The 15,067-nt window shown below is 38.9% G+C and overlaps 1 protein-coding gene across 2 annotated transcripts in view; it reads left to right on the top strand.

The window, feature by feature from the left end:
- Nucleotides 1-15,067, top strand: part of mtor (mechanistic target of rapamycin kinase) — a 109,179-nt gene that overhangs the window by 4,800 nt on the left and 89,312 nt on the right. Inside the window, exons 4-18 of one of the 2 annotated variants that reach the window (XM_017467113.3) lie at nt 124-356; nt 3,796-3,996; nt 4,646-4,780; nt 4,915-5,190; nt 5,653-5,761; nt 6,008-6,191; nt 6,370-6,498; nt 7,836-8,080; nt 8,868-9,083; nt 10,043-10,248; nt 10,704-10,826; nt 11,187-11,270; nt 11,347-11,478; nt 11,741-11,833; nt 13,586-13,720. In XM_017467113.3, coding sequence (XP_017322602.1) covers nt 124-356; nt 3,796-3,996; nt 4,646-4,780; nt 4,915-5,190; nt 5,653-5,761; nt 6,008-6,191; nt 6,370-6,498; nt 7,836-8,080; nt 8,868-9,083; nt 10,043-10,248; nt 10,704-10,826; nt 11,187-11,270; nt 11,347-11,478; nt 11,741-11,833; nt 13,586-13,720 — 2,501 coding nt within the window. The remainder of the gene's footprint in view (nt 1-123; nt 357-3,795; nt 3,997-4,645; nt 4,781-4,914; nt 5,191-5,652; nt 5,762-6,007; nt 6,192-6,369; nt 6,499-7,835; nt 8,081-8,867; nt 9,084-10,042; nt 10,249-10,703; nt 10,827-11,186; nt 11,271-11,346; nt 11,479-11,740; nt 11,834-13,585; nt 13,721-15,067) is intronic. The other variant, XM_053680160.1, reaches the window with a different exon arrangement.

The following is a 15,067-nucleotide window of genomic DNA, read 5'->3' as shown; positions in this document are numbered from 1 at the left end:
TTTTGATTCTTATTCCCATGCATTTTCAGTTGGAACAGTATTTAACATTTTGAACATTTTGATAATGATCCATTGTCAGTGCAGACTTTAATAATTTCTTTGTCAATGTACCTTCCTTTTCAGTGAGCTTGATTGGAGTGGAGGGAGGCAATGCCACACGCATCAGCCGCTTTGCCAACTACCTGCGCAACCTGCTGCCCTCCAGTGATCCGGTAGTCATGGAGATGGCCTCCAAAGCTATGGGGCACCTGTCCATGGCAGGAGACACGTTTACCGCAGAGTATGTGGAGTTTGAGGTGAAGCGGGCTCTGGAGTGGCTGGGAGCTGACAGGAACGAGGGCCGACGCCATGCAGCGGTGGGTGAAAAATAGACGTTGACCGATAATGGATTTTACCGATAACTGCGTTAGGCAGTACCTGCTGATAACCGATTAATCAACCGATAGTTTTCAGAATTGATTCTGAATGACAACATAACACTGAAAGTAAAATATTGCTGAACTTAATTAACAGTACTAACTGTACCATGCAAATGTACTCTATTTTTAAAAAAAAGTTAAATAATAGTAATATACTAACCTACAATTGATAAATATTAAAATACATTAAAGATATCCTTCCAAACTGAACCAAAAGGTAATACTCCAAATAAAAATAAAGACATCCAAAATGAATTAATAAAACACTTCAAATAACTACAAAATTTGTCGGGGATGGTTTTTATTTCGGCTATAGAGGCCGCTCTCGTACTGTATAATGACCACGGACCCTCCTCAGCCGCTCCTGCAACGGACGCAACCGGGGAAAACTATCAGTGTTGCAAAACCGATTAATCAGTCGACCTCTGGTGAAAAACATTGGAAAGATCCTGTCCCGAATGGTACGCTAATGGTTCTTATATGCACGTGTACATTGTCTCATTGCTCATTATGGAGTTACTATGGAGTGGGCTTTAAAGGAAAAATCCACCTTTACAACTGGCATATTCATTTTTATAATTACAGTGTGATCTAAGATATATTAACTTCATTCATCAGCACGTTGGTCTATTTTCACTTGTAACAGCAATGCTTTCCTGCAATACCCACAATGCCATTCGCCTATCTGCTGATAGTGGTGCCAGTGGGATTCATCCCTTGCTTCATCTCTACCTAATGAGAGCTTTGCATCATTAATCTTCATAAGGAAAATGATGCTGAGCTTGACCACGCTGTATACCAAATGCTCAGTTTGTGCACCCACGGCCCTGGAAGGCTAACACACCATAGCATCACAGTGCGCGTAATGATTTAGAGCTCTTTTTTTTTTTACGACAGGGCTTAGGTCTTCATGGTCTATCATGGGTACTAGAACCTAGGGCTGCACAATTAATCAAATATCGATCGCGATTACGATTTTGACTGCCCACGATTAAATGAACATGATCAACTGCGATATTGCCATTTAAAGTTCGTCCTCCGCTCATAGAAAAGTCCGCTACAGATCAAATCAAGCGCTTAATAAATTTGCAGCCAATCACATAGACTGGCGCAGGGATGACGTCATATTTTAATGTAAAAATCTGGAATTGGAGTTAGCATTTTAGCGCTCAAGCTACCAGTTTCGCTGCGCTCTCCAGCGCTTGCGCGAGGGGAAATCAGGACACTAGCACGATGCTAAATGTCACTATAGAGGATGTCGGGGACATTAAACATCATCCCACCGAACAGGAAAAAAACTTTGCAGATAAACTCAGGGCTCTACAGTGCGACAATTTCACTCGCATTTGCGACTGATAAGTATTTTGTGCGACTGTGAATAAACATTTTTCCGGCGAGTGACCTGTTCAGAGTTGTATAATACAACCAGGATAAAAACTACAGGAAGTCCGAAATGCATCTACACCGCACAACAGTTACTTTCACACTGCTTTTCATCTCTTCAGTCAACCAAACAAGTGTTTAAATACTGCAGAGAAGCCATTATGATGACAAGAGTAACACCGAACATCATCTGCTTCTCTCAACTTCCCGATCTCACAAACCGCCATCTTTTATTGTTCCTGCAAAATGACCTGAACTTGCACCTGCTCGTTTAGACACAGCGACGTCAGGCGGAGTAAATTAATAATAATGCTAACGCTAAAAGGTGGGTTAATTTAAACTTCTTTATGATTGGTGAGGAATTATTTAATAATCAAGATTAGCAACTGTTCAGAAGGAGTACGCTGCTGCTCTCCTTCACGCTCTTCACTAACTCAAATACATAGCGTAGTCACTTCATTTAAACTTAGGGTTCCCAGATATCATCAGAAAAGTCAACTCCAGTTTCCATATTTTGATTTAATCCCCCAAAAAACAATATTATCAACAGACATACTGGGGAACTGATCTAAAAGGAACAACTGATAAACAAACAAACAAACAAACAAACAGAAAACTAATAAAATGTAAAGACAGAAAATGTGCTTAGCCATTAATCATTTAAATAAAAATGGATGATATAATAACTTCATAAAATATAAATAAAATGAGAAATTAAATGATGTATAATTACTATGGGTTGCATTTAATATCAATTTGACATTAAGATAAGTTCGCTATCTCCTTAGAAAGCTATTAGCCTTTTTCCTAATATGGATCATTTTTGTGTTAGTCTACTTTTAATTAGGACTATTGTTTAAGATATTTAAAAATAAATATTTTATGCTTGTTTATTTATCAATTAACCAACAGTATTTCTCATTGCTATTATTATAATTCAATTAACAGTGACCATGAGCAGAGAGCTTACATTTAACTGTTTATGACAGACAACCAGATTAAAGCTTAAATTAAAAAAGATTGGTATCTGGATCGGTTTCGCTCGAAAAAATCCTGATCGGTGCATCCCTAATGAACACCATTAAACTAAAGCGCTTTGCATCTGACGGATAAATGAACTCACCCAATCACATCCTATATGAGATTATTCAGATATATACACAATATACACAGAGCAGTTCAAGAACTGACTCCAGCCCAGAACCATGACACTGGAAAATGTCTAACAGTGTAGCTTTAAATACATTTAAGAGGAGCAGACTTCAAACACTTAACCTTGAGGTTTATTGTATTTGCTTACAAGGTGAAACAGGTTAACGGTTGTTTTTTGCATACAGTCTGTAAAATTAACTGAAAATATTACATTTAGTTTATCAGAAGGTAAATTAACTAGTCATGGCTCACACTACATTCCCAAATTCTGTCATAATTGACCAGCTCAAGTTTTCTCATGCGTACTTGTGCATTATATTGTGGCACATTAATGTTACCATCTCTTAAAAAAAAAAAAAAATTTTTAAAAACTTCAACTGTGCTCCTAAATTTTTGTAATTATTATTAAAGAGATTGTGTTGCGTCTCTCCTCCTGGAAACACTGTTATTGCCTTTTCTGCATACGCCTGAATTGTTTTCATTTGGTTGCATATTGTTATATTTGATTTCATATTTTCATTTGGTTGATGGCATTTTTATTTTTACTTATCCTATATTTTGGATACAATTTTATTTATATTTTGCTTCTACAAGATTTGATGCACTTTAAGGATCAGTCTAATTTGATGCAAAGATTTGTACATTAGCAGGAATGTAGCACAACATGGAGGTGAAAGCAGCGGTCTGTTTATTTAAAATGTGAAAGTGCAATAAAAATATGTTGTCCCTGAAATCAATGAACAATCGTGATAAATAATCAAGATCTCAATATTGATCAAAATAATCGGGATTATCATTTTGGCCGTAACCGTGCCAAAACTGTTTGTCTTTTCATCTGCAGGTGCTGGTGTTGCGGGAACTGGCCGTCAGCGCCCCCACATTCTTCTTTCAACAAGTTCAGCCGTTCTTTGACAACATCTTCTACGCGGTGTGGGACTCTAAGCAGGCTATCCGTGAGGGAGCAGTGTCCGCTCTCAGAGCCTGCCTCATCCTCACCACACAGAGAGAGACCAAGGAAATGCAGAAACCTCAGTGGTACAAGGTGAGCTCTCAGCACTTCACATGGCATGGTGGCAGAGTACATTTCTAAAATAGGCAGCTTGGGTTTTGGAGGGTTATGACTTTATAGAAACCACTAAAGTGATGGGGGATGTATTTGTTTGGAGGTTCAGCTAATTACTGCCCAGTTATAGATCGAGACTTTTCCCCCACTTGTGTCTAAGGGCTTTTGGGGTCCTGCTGTTTATTTTGGATTTTCGTGACCTTGTTCCCGCTAGCGATAACTCTTTTTTTTTTTTTTTTTCCTTCTTTTTTTTTTTTCTTTCCATTGACTCGTAACTTTTCTGCTCGTAGCAAAATGCTGTGTTTGAGTTGTTTAGGCTTTTAAATGAAGTAAACGTATTGCTTGTTTGAAGTGTTAGACATCATAATGAAGCACATTCAAATAATTTAACTAGAGTTAAGGATGCAGAATTTTGAGCTAGCTAATAATGTAACTGCTGAATTTGAATTGAGGCTACATTGTAACATGGTTTCAGCAGGAAACGATAGGTTATAGATTTACATTTTTTCCACATTGAAAACAAGGAAATGCAAACCTTTGCACTGTAAGCTGTACACTAATCCTAAAGATTTTACTCCACTTCAGTTGTTTAAATTAACAATGTTTTGGATACAATCTCGGTCCACAGCAAACGTTTGAAGAGGCAGAGAAAGGTTTTGACGAGACACTGGCTAAAGAGAAAGGCATGAACAAGGATGACCGGTGCCATGGTGCCATGCTGATTCTGAACGAGCTGGTTCGCATCAGCAGCATGGAGGGAGAGGTACGAGTCTTACTTTCCTCTTCATTGTACAACAAGTAAATGGACAAGCATTGTGCTTTAAACTCCATGTCCGTTTATCTTGTGCCTCATTTATTCTCCATTTCTCGCACACTGTTCCTGCCTCTCCTCTTTAGCGAATGCGAGAGGAGATGGATGAGATCACACAGCAGCAGCTGGTTCACGATAAGTACTGCAAGGAGCTGATGGGCTTTGGCACAAAGCCACGCTACATCACACCCTTCACCAGCTTCCAGTCGGTGCAGCCACCGCAGTCCAACGCCTTGCTCGGGCTCCTGGGTTACAGCAGCCAGCAGTGCTTCCTCAACTTTGGTGCTGTGCCAGTGCCTTCTAAGAGCACGCTGGTAGAGAGCCGTTACTGTCGCGAGCTGATGGAGGAGCGCTTTGACCAGGTGAAGCGTCTCGAAGTTCACACAGAAATCTCATTTTGTCAGGTCGCCATAACATTTAAGAACCCATCACAAACCTCTCTTTTCTTTCTCTTAAAGTTAATAAGATGCATCTTGCCACGTTATTTAGAAGCCACTAAATTAACTATCTGACATCCTCAGTGCTTTATTTGGCAGAAAATTGACTTGACTACATTCATATAAACCTGTGCTTTGAGCAACAGCAGGAAGTATTGTCCGAGCCAAACTGTTATAGAAAATCAGTTAACACCTTCAGACCAATCATATTCAAGAATTCAGCAGCACTGTGGTGTAAAAGATGCTGAATAAAAGCTCCTTAACTGCATTCACGGAATGATTAAGATCAAGATTCTGCCCTCTTCTTATGCGTGTTTTCTGCACTTTGTCCTTTAAGACAGACTGATACTTTCCTATGTATCACTTGTTAACATGTTGTTTTATCAGGTGTGCCGTTGGGTGCTGAAGTACAGGACCACTAAAAATCCTCTCATCCAGATGACTATCCTCAACCTGTTGCCTCGTCTCGCAGCCTTCCAGCCACATACCTTCACAGGTAGTGACCCTGGATGTTTTAATATTCAAATCTATGACTGGGACTGATATCAAATTTAGTTGGAAATAGTTGATCATTTCAGATATTTTGGCAGTATATGCCCCATTATTACCCCTAATTTTTGTTAACTTCCTGCAATATTTCTTGACCTAGTGCCTTAACAATGGATAATTATGAGTTAATAGTTATTAGCATGTTAAATCTTTAACTTTGATGTCAGTCTACTTCCTGCCCATGTGTTTTCAGATCAGTATTTGTCAGACACAATGGGTCACCTGCTGGGCTGTCTGAAGAAAGAGAAAGAGCGCACAGCTGCATTCCAGGCCCTCGGGCTGTTAGTGGTGGCCGTGAGGACTGAGATTCAGCCATACCTTTCCAAGATCCTCGAGATCATTAAAGCAGCCCTGCCACCGAAGGACTTTGCACACAAGTAAGAACTAATAAACACCACAGTAGCATGTCTGGTTTTTTAAAAATCATTCCTGTCTGAATTAGACACTTATGTTCAGGATAGAAAAGAGAAACTGACATTAAATTGCGAATACGGTATATGACATTGCTATCCAGTTGATATTAATACCCTTTGTCATATCCTTCCTCTCTTTCAGGAGACAGAAGACCATGCAGGTAGATGCCACTGTCTTCACCTGTATCAGCATGCTGTCTAGAGCTTTGGGACCCAGCATTCATCAAGATATCAAGGAGCTTCTAGAGCCAATGTTAGCTGTTGGACTTAGGTAACAATTACAATGCTTGAATCAAAAAAACATTTTTTTTGTCCACTCTCCACTAAAAACAACTAATGCAGTCCATCAAGCAGGAATGGTCCCTAATGGACCTGACTCACTGACTGACCAAGAGTAGTCGAAGTCTCTCACATACTGACTGACTCAACTTTGTCGATACATGCACGGATGGCAATTTTTAGTGATGTTTCCTCCAGTTAACATTAGCTAGTTGCTGGTAGACATTTTTGCTTACTATGACTGTTTTGAAATGGCATATTATTGTGTTCTAGTCGCTAACACACAGATTGACTCCTCATTGTTGAAATATGCATGATGAGAGGGACAGAACATAACGTTACCTCTAGCTATCTACACTACCAGTCAAAAATTTAGACACACTCATTCTTTATTTTTATTATCCCCCAACATTTTAGAATAATAATAAAGTCATCAAAACTCTTGAATAGAACAAATGGAACTATGGGAATTATGTTGTGATTAAAAAAATATCCAAAATAATTTTGTATTTTAGCATTTTCAAAGTAGACCCCCTTTTCACCTAGAATTTCCAGAAATGTATTCTTGGCATTTTCTCAACCGATTTCTTGAGGAATCCCCCTGAGATGCTTTTTAAAAAGTATTAAAGGAGTTCCAACCTACGCTGGACTCTTATCGGCTGCTTTTCAGAATATTTCGCTCCAAGTCATCCTTTTAAAAAAAGATTTTTTTTTGTAAATAAAATGTTAGTTTTCTAATGAAAGAAATGAATATGTTGGCACAATTATATTTTTGTCTACAGCACCAATTTCAAACTGTTAATCATACACCTTCAGATCAAAAGGTTTTTAAGATCATGAGAAACATTTTGGTCAAGTGTCTACAAACTTTTGACCGGTAGTGTACTTATAAACAGATGTCTTTTTAGGTAACTGATGATTATAGGTTTGTCCATGACACACTGCTGTACTGAGTATTATAGCAAGAACAACAGGTTGTATTCGTGACCTGGATAAAGTAGATTTTTATTGTGTCTTGTTTAAGTTTTTATAACTGAAGAAAACCAAAAAGCAAAATAAACAAACATATAGCTTTGAATTTTAAAAACCGTCCAGTTCTTAATAATGAAATTGAAACTTTATTGAATTCGTAGCACTGAAATGGATTACTTTGTAAACCACACATCTGTATTTATTAATAATAGTGAATATTTTAGCCTAATATGCAAATCATGACTTTTTTTTCTGAACATCATACGTCAAACTCAGCTTTTGATTCTATTTTTCTTGTATCTGTCTCAACTCCGTGTAATATACTCTGTCATGCTGATTGTGTTCTTTCTCTCCTAGCCCCGCGTTGACAGCCGTACTCTACGACCTGAGCCGACAAATTCCTCAACTTAAGAAAGATATCCAGGATGGATTGCTTAAGATGCTGTCGCTGGTGCTGATGCATAAGCCGTTACGGCATCCCGGCATGCCCAAAGGCCTTGCACACCAGCTGTCCTCACCCAGCCTCACCAACATCCCTGAGGCCAGTGATGTTGGCAGCATCACTCTGGCTCTGCGCACCCTGGGCAGCTTTGAGTTTGAGGGTAGAACATACTTTCATTTGTATCTCTTTCTCTTTAAATGTTGTGGGAGATTTTTGCCGTCAGTATGTTATTCAGCGGCACCTTGTTTCAATACCTGCCAAAAGTTTGGACACAGTCAACTGAGGGTATAGTTTTCATGGTCTTAAAGATGTTTTAATGAAGCAGTTATTTAAAATGAATTTAAAATTACATTGCGTCCCCAGTCAGATTTTTATTTGGAAGCACGCAGCCAACAAGTGCTCTGCCTATTTGAGAACTCGAAGCAAAAAAAAACAGCCCCTGAGTGAAGATCCATCATGAAGCTGGTTTGGAAGTATTTAAAATGTAAAACAGTTTTGATGTTTATTTCTATGGAGGAGACTGAAAAATGAAGGAACCCCTTCTATGAGCAGGTGTGTCCAAAACCTTGAATAGTAGTGTATGTTATTTAGTTGTACAGTTTGCAAATTGCCTTAAAATAGTTTAGTATTTAAATGCATTTGAATGTTAGAGCCTGTAACATTATTCAACCCTAGAATAAGGTAGATGAAGATAATACGCTCCCTACATAGGAAATAGTCTACATATGACGGTATGTATGATTACGATAAAACACCGTTTGAGCATGCCTAGTAAATTAACATTTCAAACTGTCCTTGAAGAGTCAGAGGGAAATACGGCAACTTAATATTAACCCTTGCGCTAAAGGCTACTGATTTATGTGCTGTGCTAGCAAACCACATGATGAAGGCTCATTTGTAGAAGCAGCCTGCGCTAACCCTTCTTACCTGCTGTATTTTTTTTCTAGGACATTCCTTAACGCAATTTGTGCGCCACTGCGCCGACCACTTTCTGAACAGCGAGCACAAAGAAATCCGCATGGAGGCGGCACGGACTTGCTCACGTCTCCTCACACCTTCCATCCACCTGATCAGCGGTCACGGTCACGTGGTCAGCCAGACAGCCGTGCAGGTGGTAGCCGACGTCCTCAGCAAACTGCTGGTAGTAGGCATCACAGATCCAGGTGGGAAAGACTGTGTTATTGCAACTGTAGGTTATGTTGTTAATAATAGCAGTGCAGGTTGTACAGGGCCCATCAAATTTATTTCTTAAATCTGATGATTATACTGATAATTATATGCGCATCTGTTGTTGTAGTGATGACTCAGACCAAAACTGCCTACATAAAGAAAGGACAGGCAGGCCACTTCACTGCTCCACGCTTAGGCTCGTACTCCTGACTGCCTTTATTAAAAATATTAATTAAATTGGAATTAAAACCACTTACAATGATGCAGCTTAAATCCAGCAGTCATGCATAATTTTTCCTAAGTACTAAAATAGTTCCTGCACAAATGAGAAACATTTTAATTACACTTCCTATCTGAAAGCGGTTTCAGTTTTAGCGGTTTGGACCAAATGTTGTGGTAGGTCAGAAAAATTGCCCCAAGTTTGAATGTGTGTGAATGCAGAGTGCTGTGAAAAAGTATTCGCCCCATCCTGATTTCTTCTGCTTTTGTGTGTATGTCATATTAATTGTTTCAGAAATGAAAACAAAAGCAGCCTGAGTAAACACACAATACAGTTTTTAAATACAATACAGATATTTATTGAAGCAAATCAATAAAAAGAAAACTGAACATGGGTGGAAGAGAGACAAGCTGCAGATTTCCTATGAAATGTTCAAAAGATTCTCGCAGTAAATACCAGCATCCGGTTAAAGCTGCAAGAACAAAATATTTTTCCGATTTTATGAATTGATCAAGGTGCTAAACCCGGCTACTTCACCGTCGGTAGATTTAACCTCTAATGCTTGTGAACATTTTAAAAACGGTTTTGTAAATAAGATGGATATGATCAGATCACATATTAAACCCTTTAATATTGATTTGGCTAATTCTGTTTCAAGTTCTTGTTTTTTTTAAACAGTGCTCCATCTCTGTCATAACATTTACTTTAATTCCTCTTTCATGATATTTTCAGATCCCGACATACGTTACTGTGTGTTGGCGTCTCTGGATGAACGCTTCGACGCCCACCTGGCCCAGGCCGAGAACCTGCAGGCTCTCTTCGTGGCACTGAATGACGAAGTGTTTGAGATTCGAGAGCTGGCCATCTGCACGATCGGCCGCCTCAGCAGCATGAACCCAGCCTTCGTCATGCCCTTTCTGCGCAAGATGCTCATCCAGGTAGCAATTTGCCTTTTAAATAAATTTGTTTGAGTCTGTCTTGCACATTTCTGAAACGAATTAGTGTAAAGTTAACACGTTGATTTAAACTTCAAGCCACAATTTGTGGGAAGTATGTTGCAGAGGTTTCTGTATCGGGGTGTAGTTTCGTGAGCTGCCAGCAGATGGGGTAATTGTCTAACCAACTTTTATGCCAAGAACAAACATTTTTTACATAACCTATTGACAGAATATATATTCTGTTTGGAACAGTTTACAGGATACCATTTTGTAGGAACATTACAAATACACTGGAGATCTTGAATATATCAGTGTTTAATATGTCTCATGATATGAATTAGGAACAAATTTAGCTTTTTAAGTTCTTTTTGAACTAAGGTATGGATCATCCTTGTGGTAACATTGTGTCCTCCTTTTTCATTGCTCCATACTGACATAACATTGCTCTTTTTCAGATCCTGACTGAGCTGGAGCACAGCGGTGTGGGCCGGAACAAGGAGCAGAGCGCCCGCATGCTGGGCCACCTCGTGTCCAATGCCCCTCGGCTCATCAGGCCTTACATGGAGCCCATTCTCAAAGTATAATCATACTGTATACCATATACCACATTATACCAATACAGTGATATTTATTAGTTGATTGATTGGTAGCTATCACAACTGATGGCGACATTACAGTGATATAATTTCTTGGCCATATCCTCCACTAATTGTATTAAGGTTATTTATTTAGTGTCTTTGTCTGGTGGTTGTGGTAGGAAGTAGAAGATAATATTTGCAATTCTCATTTACATTTTTTTTTATATATGTGTATTCTGCATGTTGCTTGTGTGTAATACAAGGTCTGAAATAGACCTTACTATTGCTCACTCTACCTTTCTGTAATATTTGATGTTATTTGTGTATAGGCTCACTGAATCATCATTGATTTTCATATAGGCGCTCATCCTGAAGCTGAAAGATCCAGACCCTAACCCTGGCGTAGTCATTAGCGTCCTAGCTACCATTGGGGAGTTGGCTCAGGTATGGACCTTTCACTCCTTTCTGACCCTGTGATCTGTCATGCTGAATAAATAACCCCATATGCTGTTCTGAGCAGGTGAGCTACCGGATACGGCAGGGCCACAAGAATGTAAAGAGTAGGGTTAGCGTAGCCGTTCAGAGAACAGATGGTGCAGATGATGCCAGAGAAGAGACAGGAAGTGCAGTCGGACATGTACCGGAGAGGAAGGTCAGGAAGAGGGGGTTTGAGAGAATGGATAGCGTAATGCTTGTTTTATGTAGACAAAATGGTATGTAAATTTTATTGAAAATCTACCTTTATGGGGAGTAAACATGTTTTATGAAACCATTATTGTTCCAGTATTGCTGTGTGATTAAGAAAATTGTTTAAGGGATGGTTATTATACAATAAATTGTACCAGATTAAAAAAAATAAATAAAATAAACCCTTGCTTGTAATTGATTGTGTGTGTGTGTGTGTGTGGTGGCAGGTGAGTGGTCTGGAGATGAGAAAGTGGATGGATGAGCTTTTCCCCATTATCATGGACATGCTTCAGGACTCGTCCTCCTTGGCCAAAAGACAGGTATGATGACCAAAAAGTCTAGCTCTAGCACAAATGTAAGTTTCCAACTGATATACGACTTTTATCAGAGATAATTCTTGGTATTTTCTCGGGTACTTCCTATTCTGTTATGTGGTTCTATGCAGTTCACAAGCAGCAGATTTGTTTCCAGGATTTTGCACATCCAGGATTTGTTTCAGAATGACATTAACAACAATGAAAAATGATTTGAAGTCTCATTCACATATTTTTCCCCCTCTTGTAATTGTTTTTTATTTGCCATGTGAAGCTATTTATATACGCAGGTCAGCATATTGTTAATTTCCAAAATTGCCCCCTACAGTAAATTAAACAGCGCTGTTAGTCACGGCATGCTTGTTACGAGCGGTGTATTGCTTTTCCCTCTTCTCACTTCTCGGTGGCAGAGTTCCCATTGTAAATCTTGGCGAAATGACAGAACCACATTTCTCTGTTGCTTGGAGCCAACTTCAGTGCAGGTGCTGTGAATCTGTAGTAGTTAACACAACTATGATAAGGTCCAGTTCCCACATTAATAACTTTTACTTCTACAGTCTTCAGAGATGTCATAAAGCCAAGGTGATTTAAGTGGGTTTGGGGTTTTGAAAGGAAAACAGAAGCTAAAGAAACAAAACAAAACAAAAAGACTCACTTATTAGCTGCATCTCCTGTTTTCTCTCTTTCAAAATTTTCCTTTTGAGATTTATTTTCAGCTGTGTGGTGTAGTGTGAACAACGAAAGGTTCTGGATGAATTATGCCATGTAGATATTCACTGTCTAATCTTTTAAGTGAGCTTCGTTTTACCAAATAGTGCTTTCTAGAATTGGTTTGCTAAGGAATAAAACATGACAAGACATGCTGGTATAGGAAAATCAACAACAGGATGCTGTGATGTGGCTGATGTGTAAAGCGGAGTTATTGCTGCCACCTCAAAGTTGATTACTTTTCTGTAAAAGCATTTCCTGAACTGTTTTATTCCCCTTATATGACAGCAGTTTGCCAAAGACCTCAACACGCCATGCTTGTTAACCATTTATAGGCACATAATGTTGTCATACGTCCACGAAGCAACTTCCTGTTGTTACCTTTGTTGTAACAGTTACAAACAGTTGTTCCCTCACCAGCCCCCCCCCCCCCCTTTTTTTACTCAAAGTTAATATAAGATTTAAAAAAAATCAGCTTGTCACTAGTTGCAAACTCCTCTGTTCTGAAGACTTTTCCTGCAGTGGAAAACTCAAAACAATAGCTTTACCTTAAAATCTTCTTTCCTAAATAAACATGTCCTTACAGAAAGCCTCACCAGTGCAACTATTCATTTTTTGTTGTTGTTAAATAACAATCTTTTTACTGTTGGACTATGCAGAGCATGTGTCTTCCATACAAGTCCCCAAGAAGAAATTGTTACTATAGAAATGACATATACGCCTATGATTTGAAATACAGACAATACTATTGTCAGAGATGCTGTAATAGAAAATTAATCAACAGCTAGATTTTGACGTAGAGTTTGAGTTACTTCTTTAAAGGAATACTTCACACAAAAATAACAAACTGGCTAATTGTGAATTAGAAGTATCAGGGCACAGGGCAAGTTGAACTGGTTTCTTTTGCACAATTCTAACTGACCAAAGTACAATGAATTATTAGCAGTACAGGATTTATAGAATTCCTTATAATTTTGCTTTAAATATCTTAATCTCATTAGCTGCGTAAAGGAGTATGTATCAGTAAACCCTGTCTTTATCACCCACCAGGTGGCGCTGTGGACTCTGGGCCAACAGGTGGCCAGTACCGGCTATGTGGTGGAACCCTACAGGAAGTATCCATCTTTGCTCGAGGTGCTGCTCAACTTCCTAAAAACAGAGCAGAACCAGGGCATCAGGCGAGAGGTGAGACATGCACGGGTCATCATGCCAGAGATGTGACCATCTAAACATCCATTCTAAACATTTCAGTGTCTTGACTGCTCTCTGATAGAATGATCATCAGGACCTTGTGATTATAAAGTTCTGTCTGACAACGCTTTCATTTTAAAATCCAGACCCTCAGTACGGGTCAAAATGATAATTTGCTGACAGTATCTTTCTGCCTAAAGCAAAGTATCTAGGATAACACTTAATGTTTCAGCCAGGATCAGGATAACAGTTAAAGGGGAAGTTCACCTTTTTTCACATTTCAGCAGTAAATAAATGCAGTTTAATTTTTTTTACATTTTGTTCTCCACTAATGATTCTTTGCTAAATAAATTATAATCAGATTAATTTATGACTCTAAATAAGCTAATCAAGTTGCCGATACTAGTTTCCTCAAAACAAGACTTTCAGTGCTGTGAAAAAGTATTTGCCCCCTCCTGATTTCTTCTGTTTTTGTGTATATCTCATACTAAATTGTTTCAGAAATGAAAACAAAATCTAAGATAAAACAAATGCAACCTGAGTAAACACAAAATACCGTTTTTAAATGATTTAAGTTATTTATTTAAGCATACTGGGCCTATGTGAAAATGTATTCACTGCATTCATAATGGGGTTCAGCTGGAATAGACGCAACCAGGCCTGATTATTGCAAACCCTGTTCAATCAAATCAACACTTAAACAGAACTTTTTCAAAAGCGTGACGTTGGTTAAAAGGTCTTACCCAGTAATACACTATGCCAAAGTTGAAAGAAATTCCATAAATGAGGAAGAAGGTGATTGAAATACATCAGACTGGGAAGGGTTATAAAGATATTTCAAAGGTTCTGGGACTCCAATAAACCACATTGAGAGCTATTATCTCCAAATGGAAAAACTCGGCACTGTAGTGAAACTTCCCAGAAGTGGCTGAGCCTCCAAAATTCTTCCGCACAGCAACTACTCATCCAGGAAGTCACAGAAAAGCCAAGGACAACATCAAAGGCCCTTCAGGCCTCTCTTGCATTAATAAAAGTCACTGTTCATGACTCCACTATCAGAAAGACACTGGGCAAAAATGGCATCCGTGGAAGAGTGGTGAGGTAAAAACATTGAGGCTCATCTGAATTTTGCAAAAACACACCTTGATGATCCTAAAACCTTTTGGGAGAATGTTCTGTGGACTGATGAGTTGAAAGTGGAACTGTTTGGAAGACGGGTACCGTTAAATCTGGCATAAACCAAACACCGAATTCCACAAAAAGAACATCATACCTACGGTCAAGCATGGTGGTGGCAGTGTGATGGCGTGGGGATGCTTTGCTGATTCAGGGCCTGGGCAA

Source organism: Ictalurus punctatus, chromosome 5 (genome assembly GCF_001660625.3).
Source record: "Ictalurus punctatus breed USDA103 chromosome 5, Coco_2.0, whole genome shotgun sequence".
NCBI lineage: Eukaryota > Metazoa > Chordata > Actinopteri > Siluriformes > Ictaluridae > Ictalurus > Ictalurus punctatus.
This window is presented reverse-complemented; position numbering and strand designations above follow the sequence as displayed.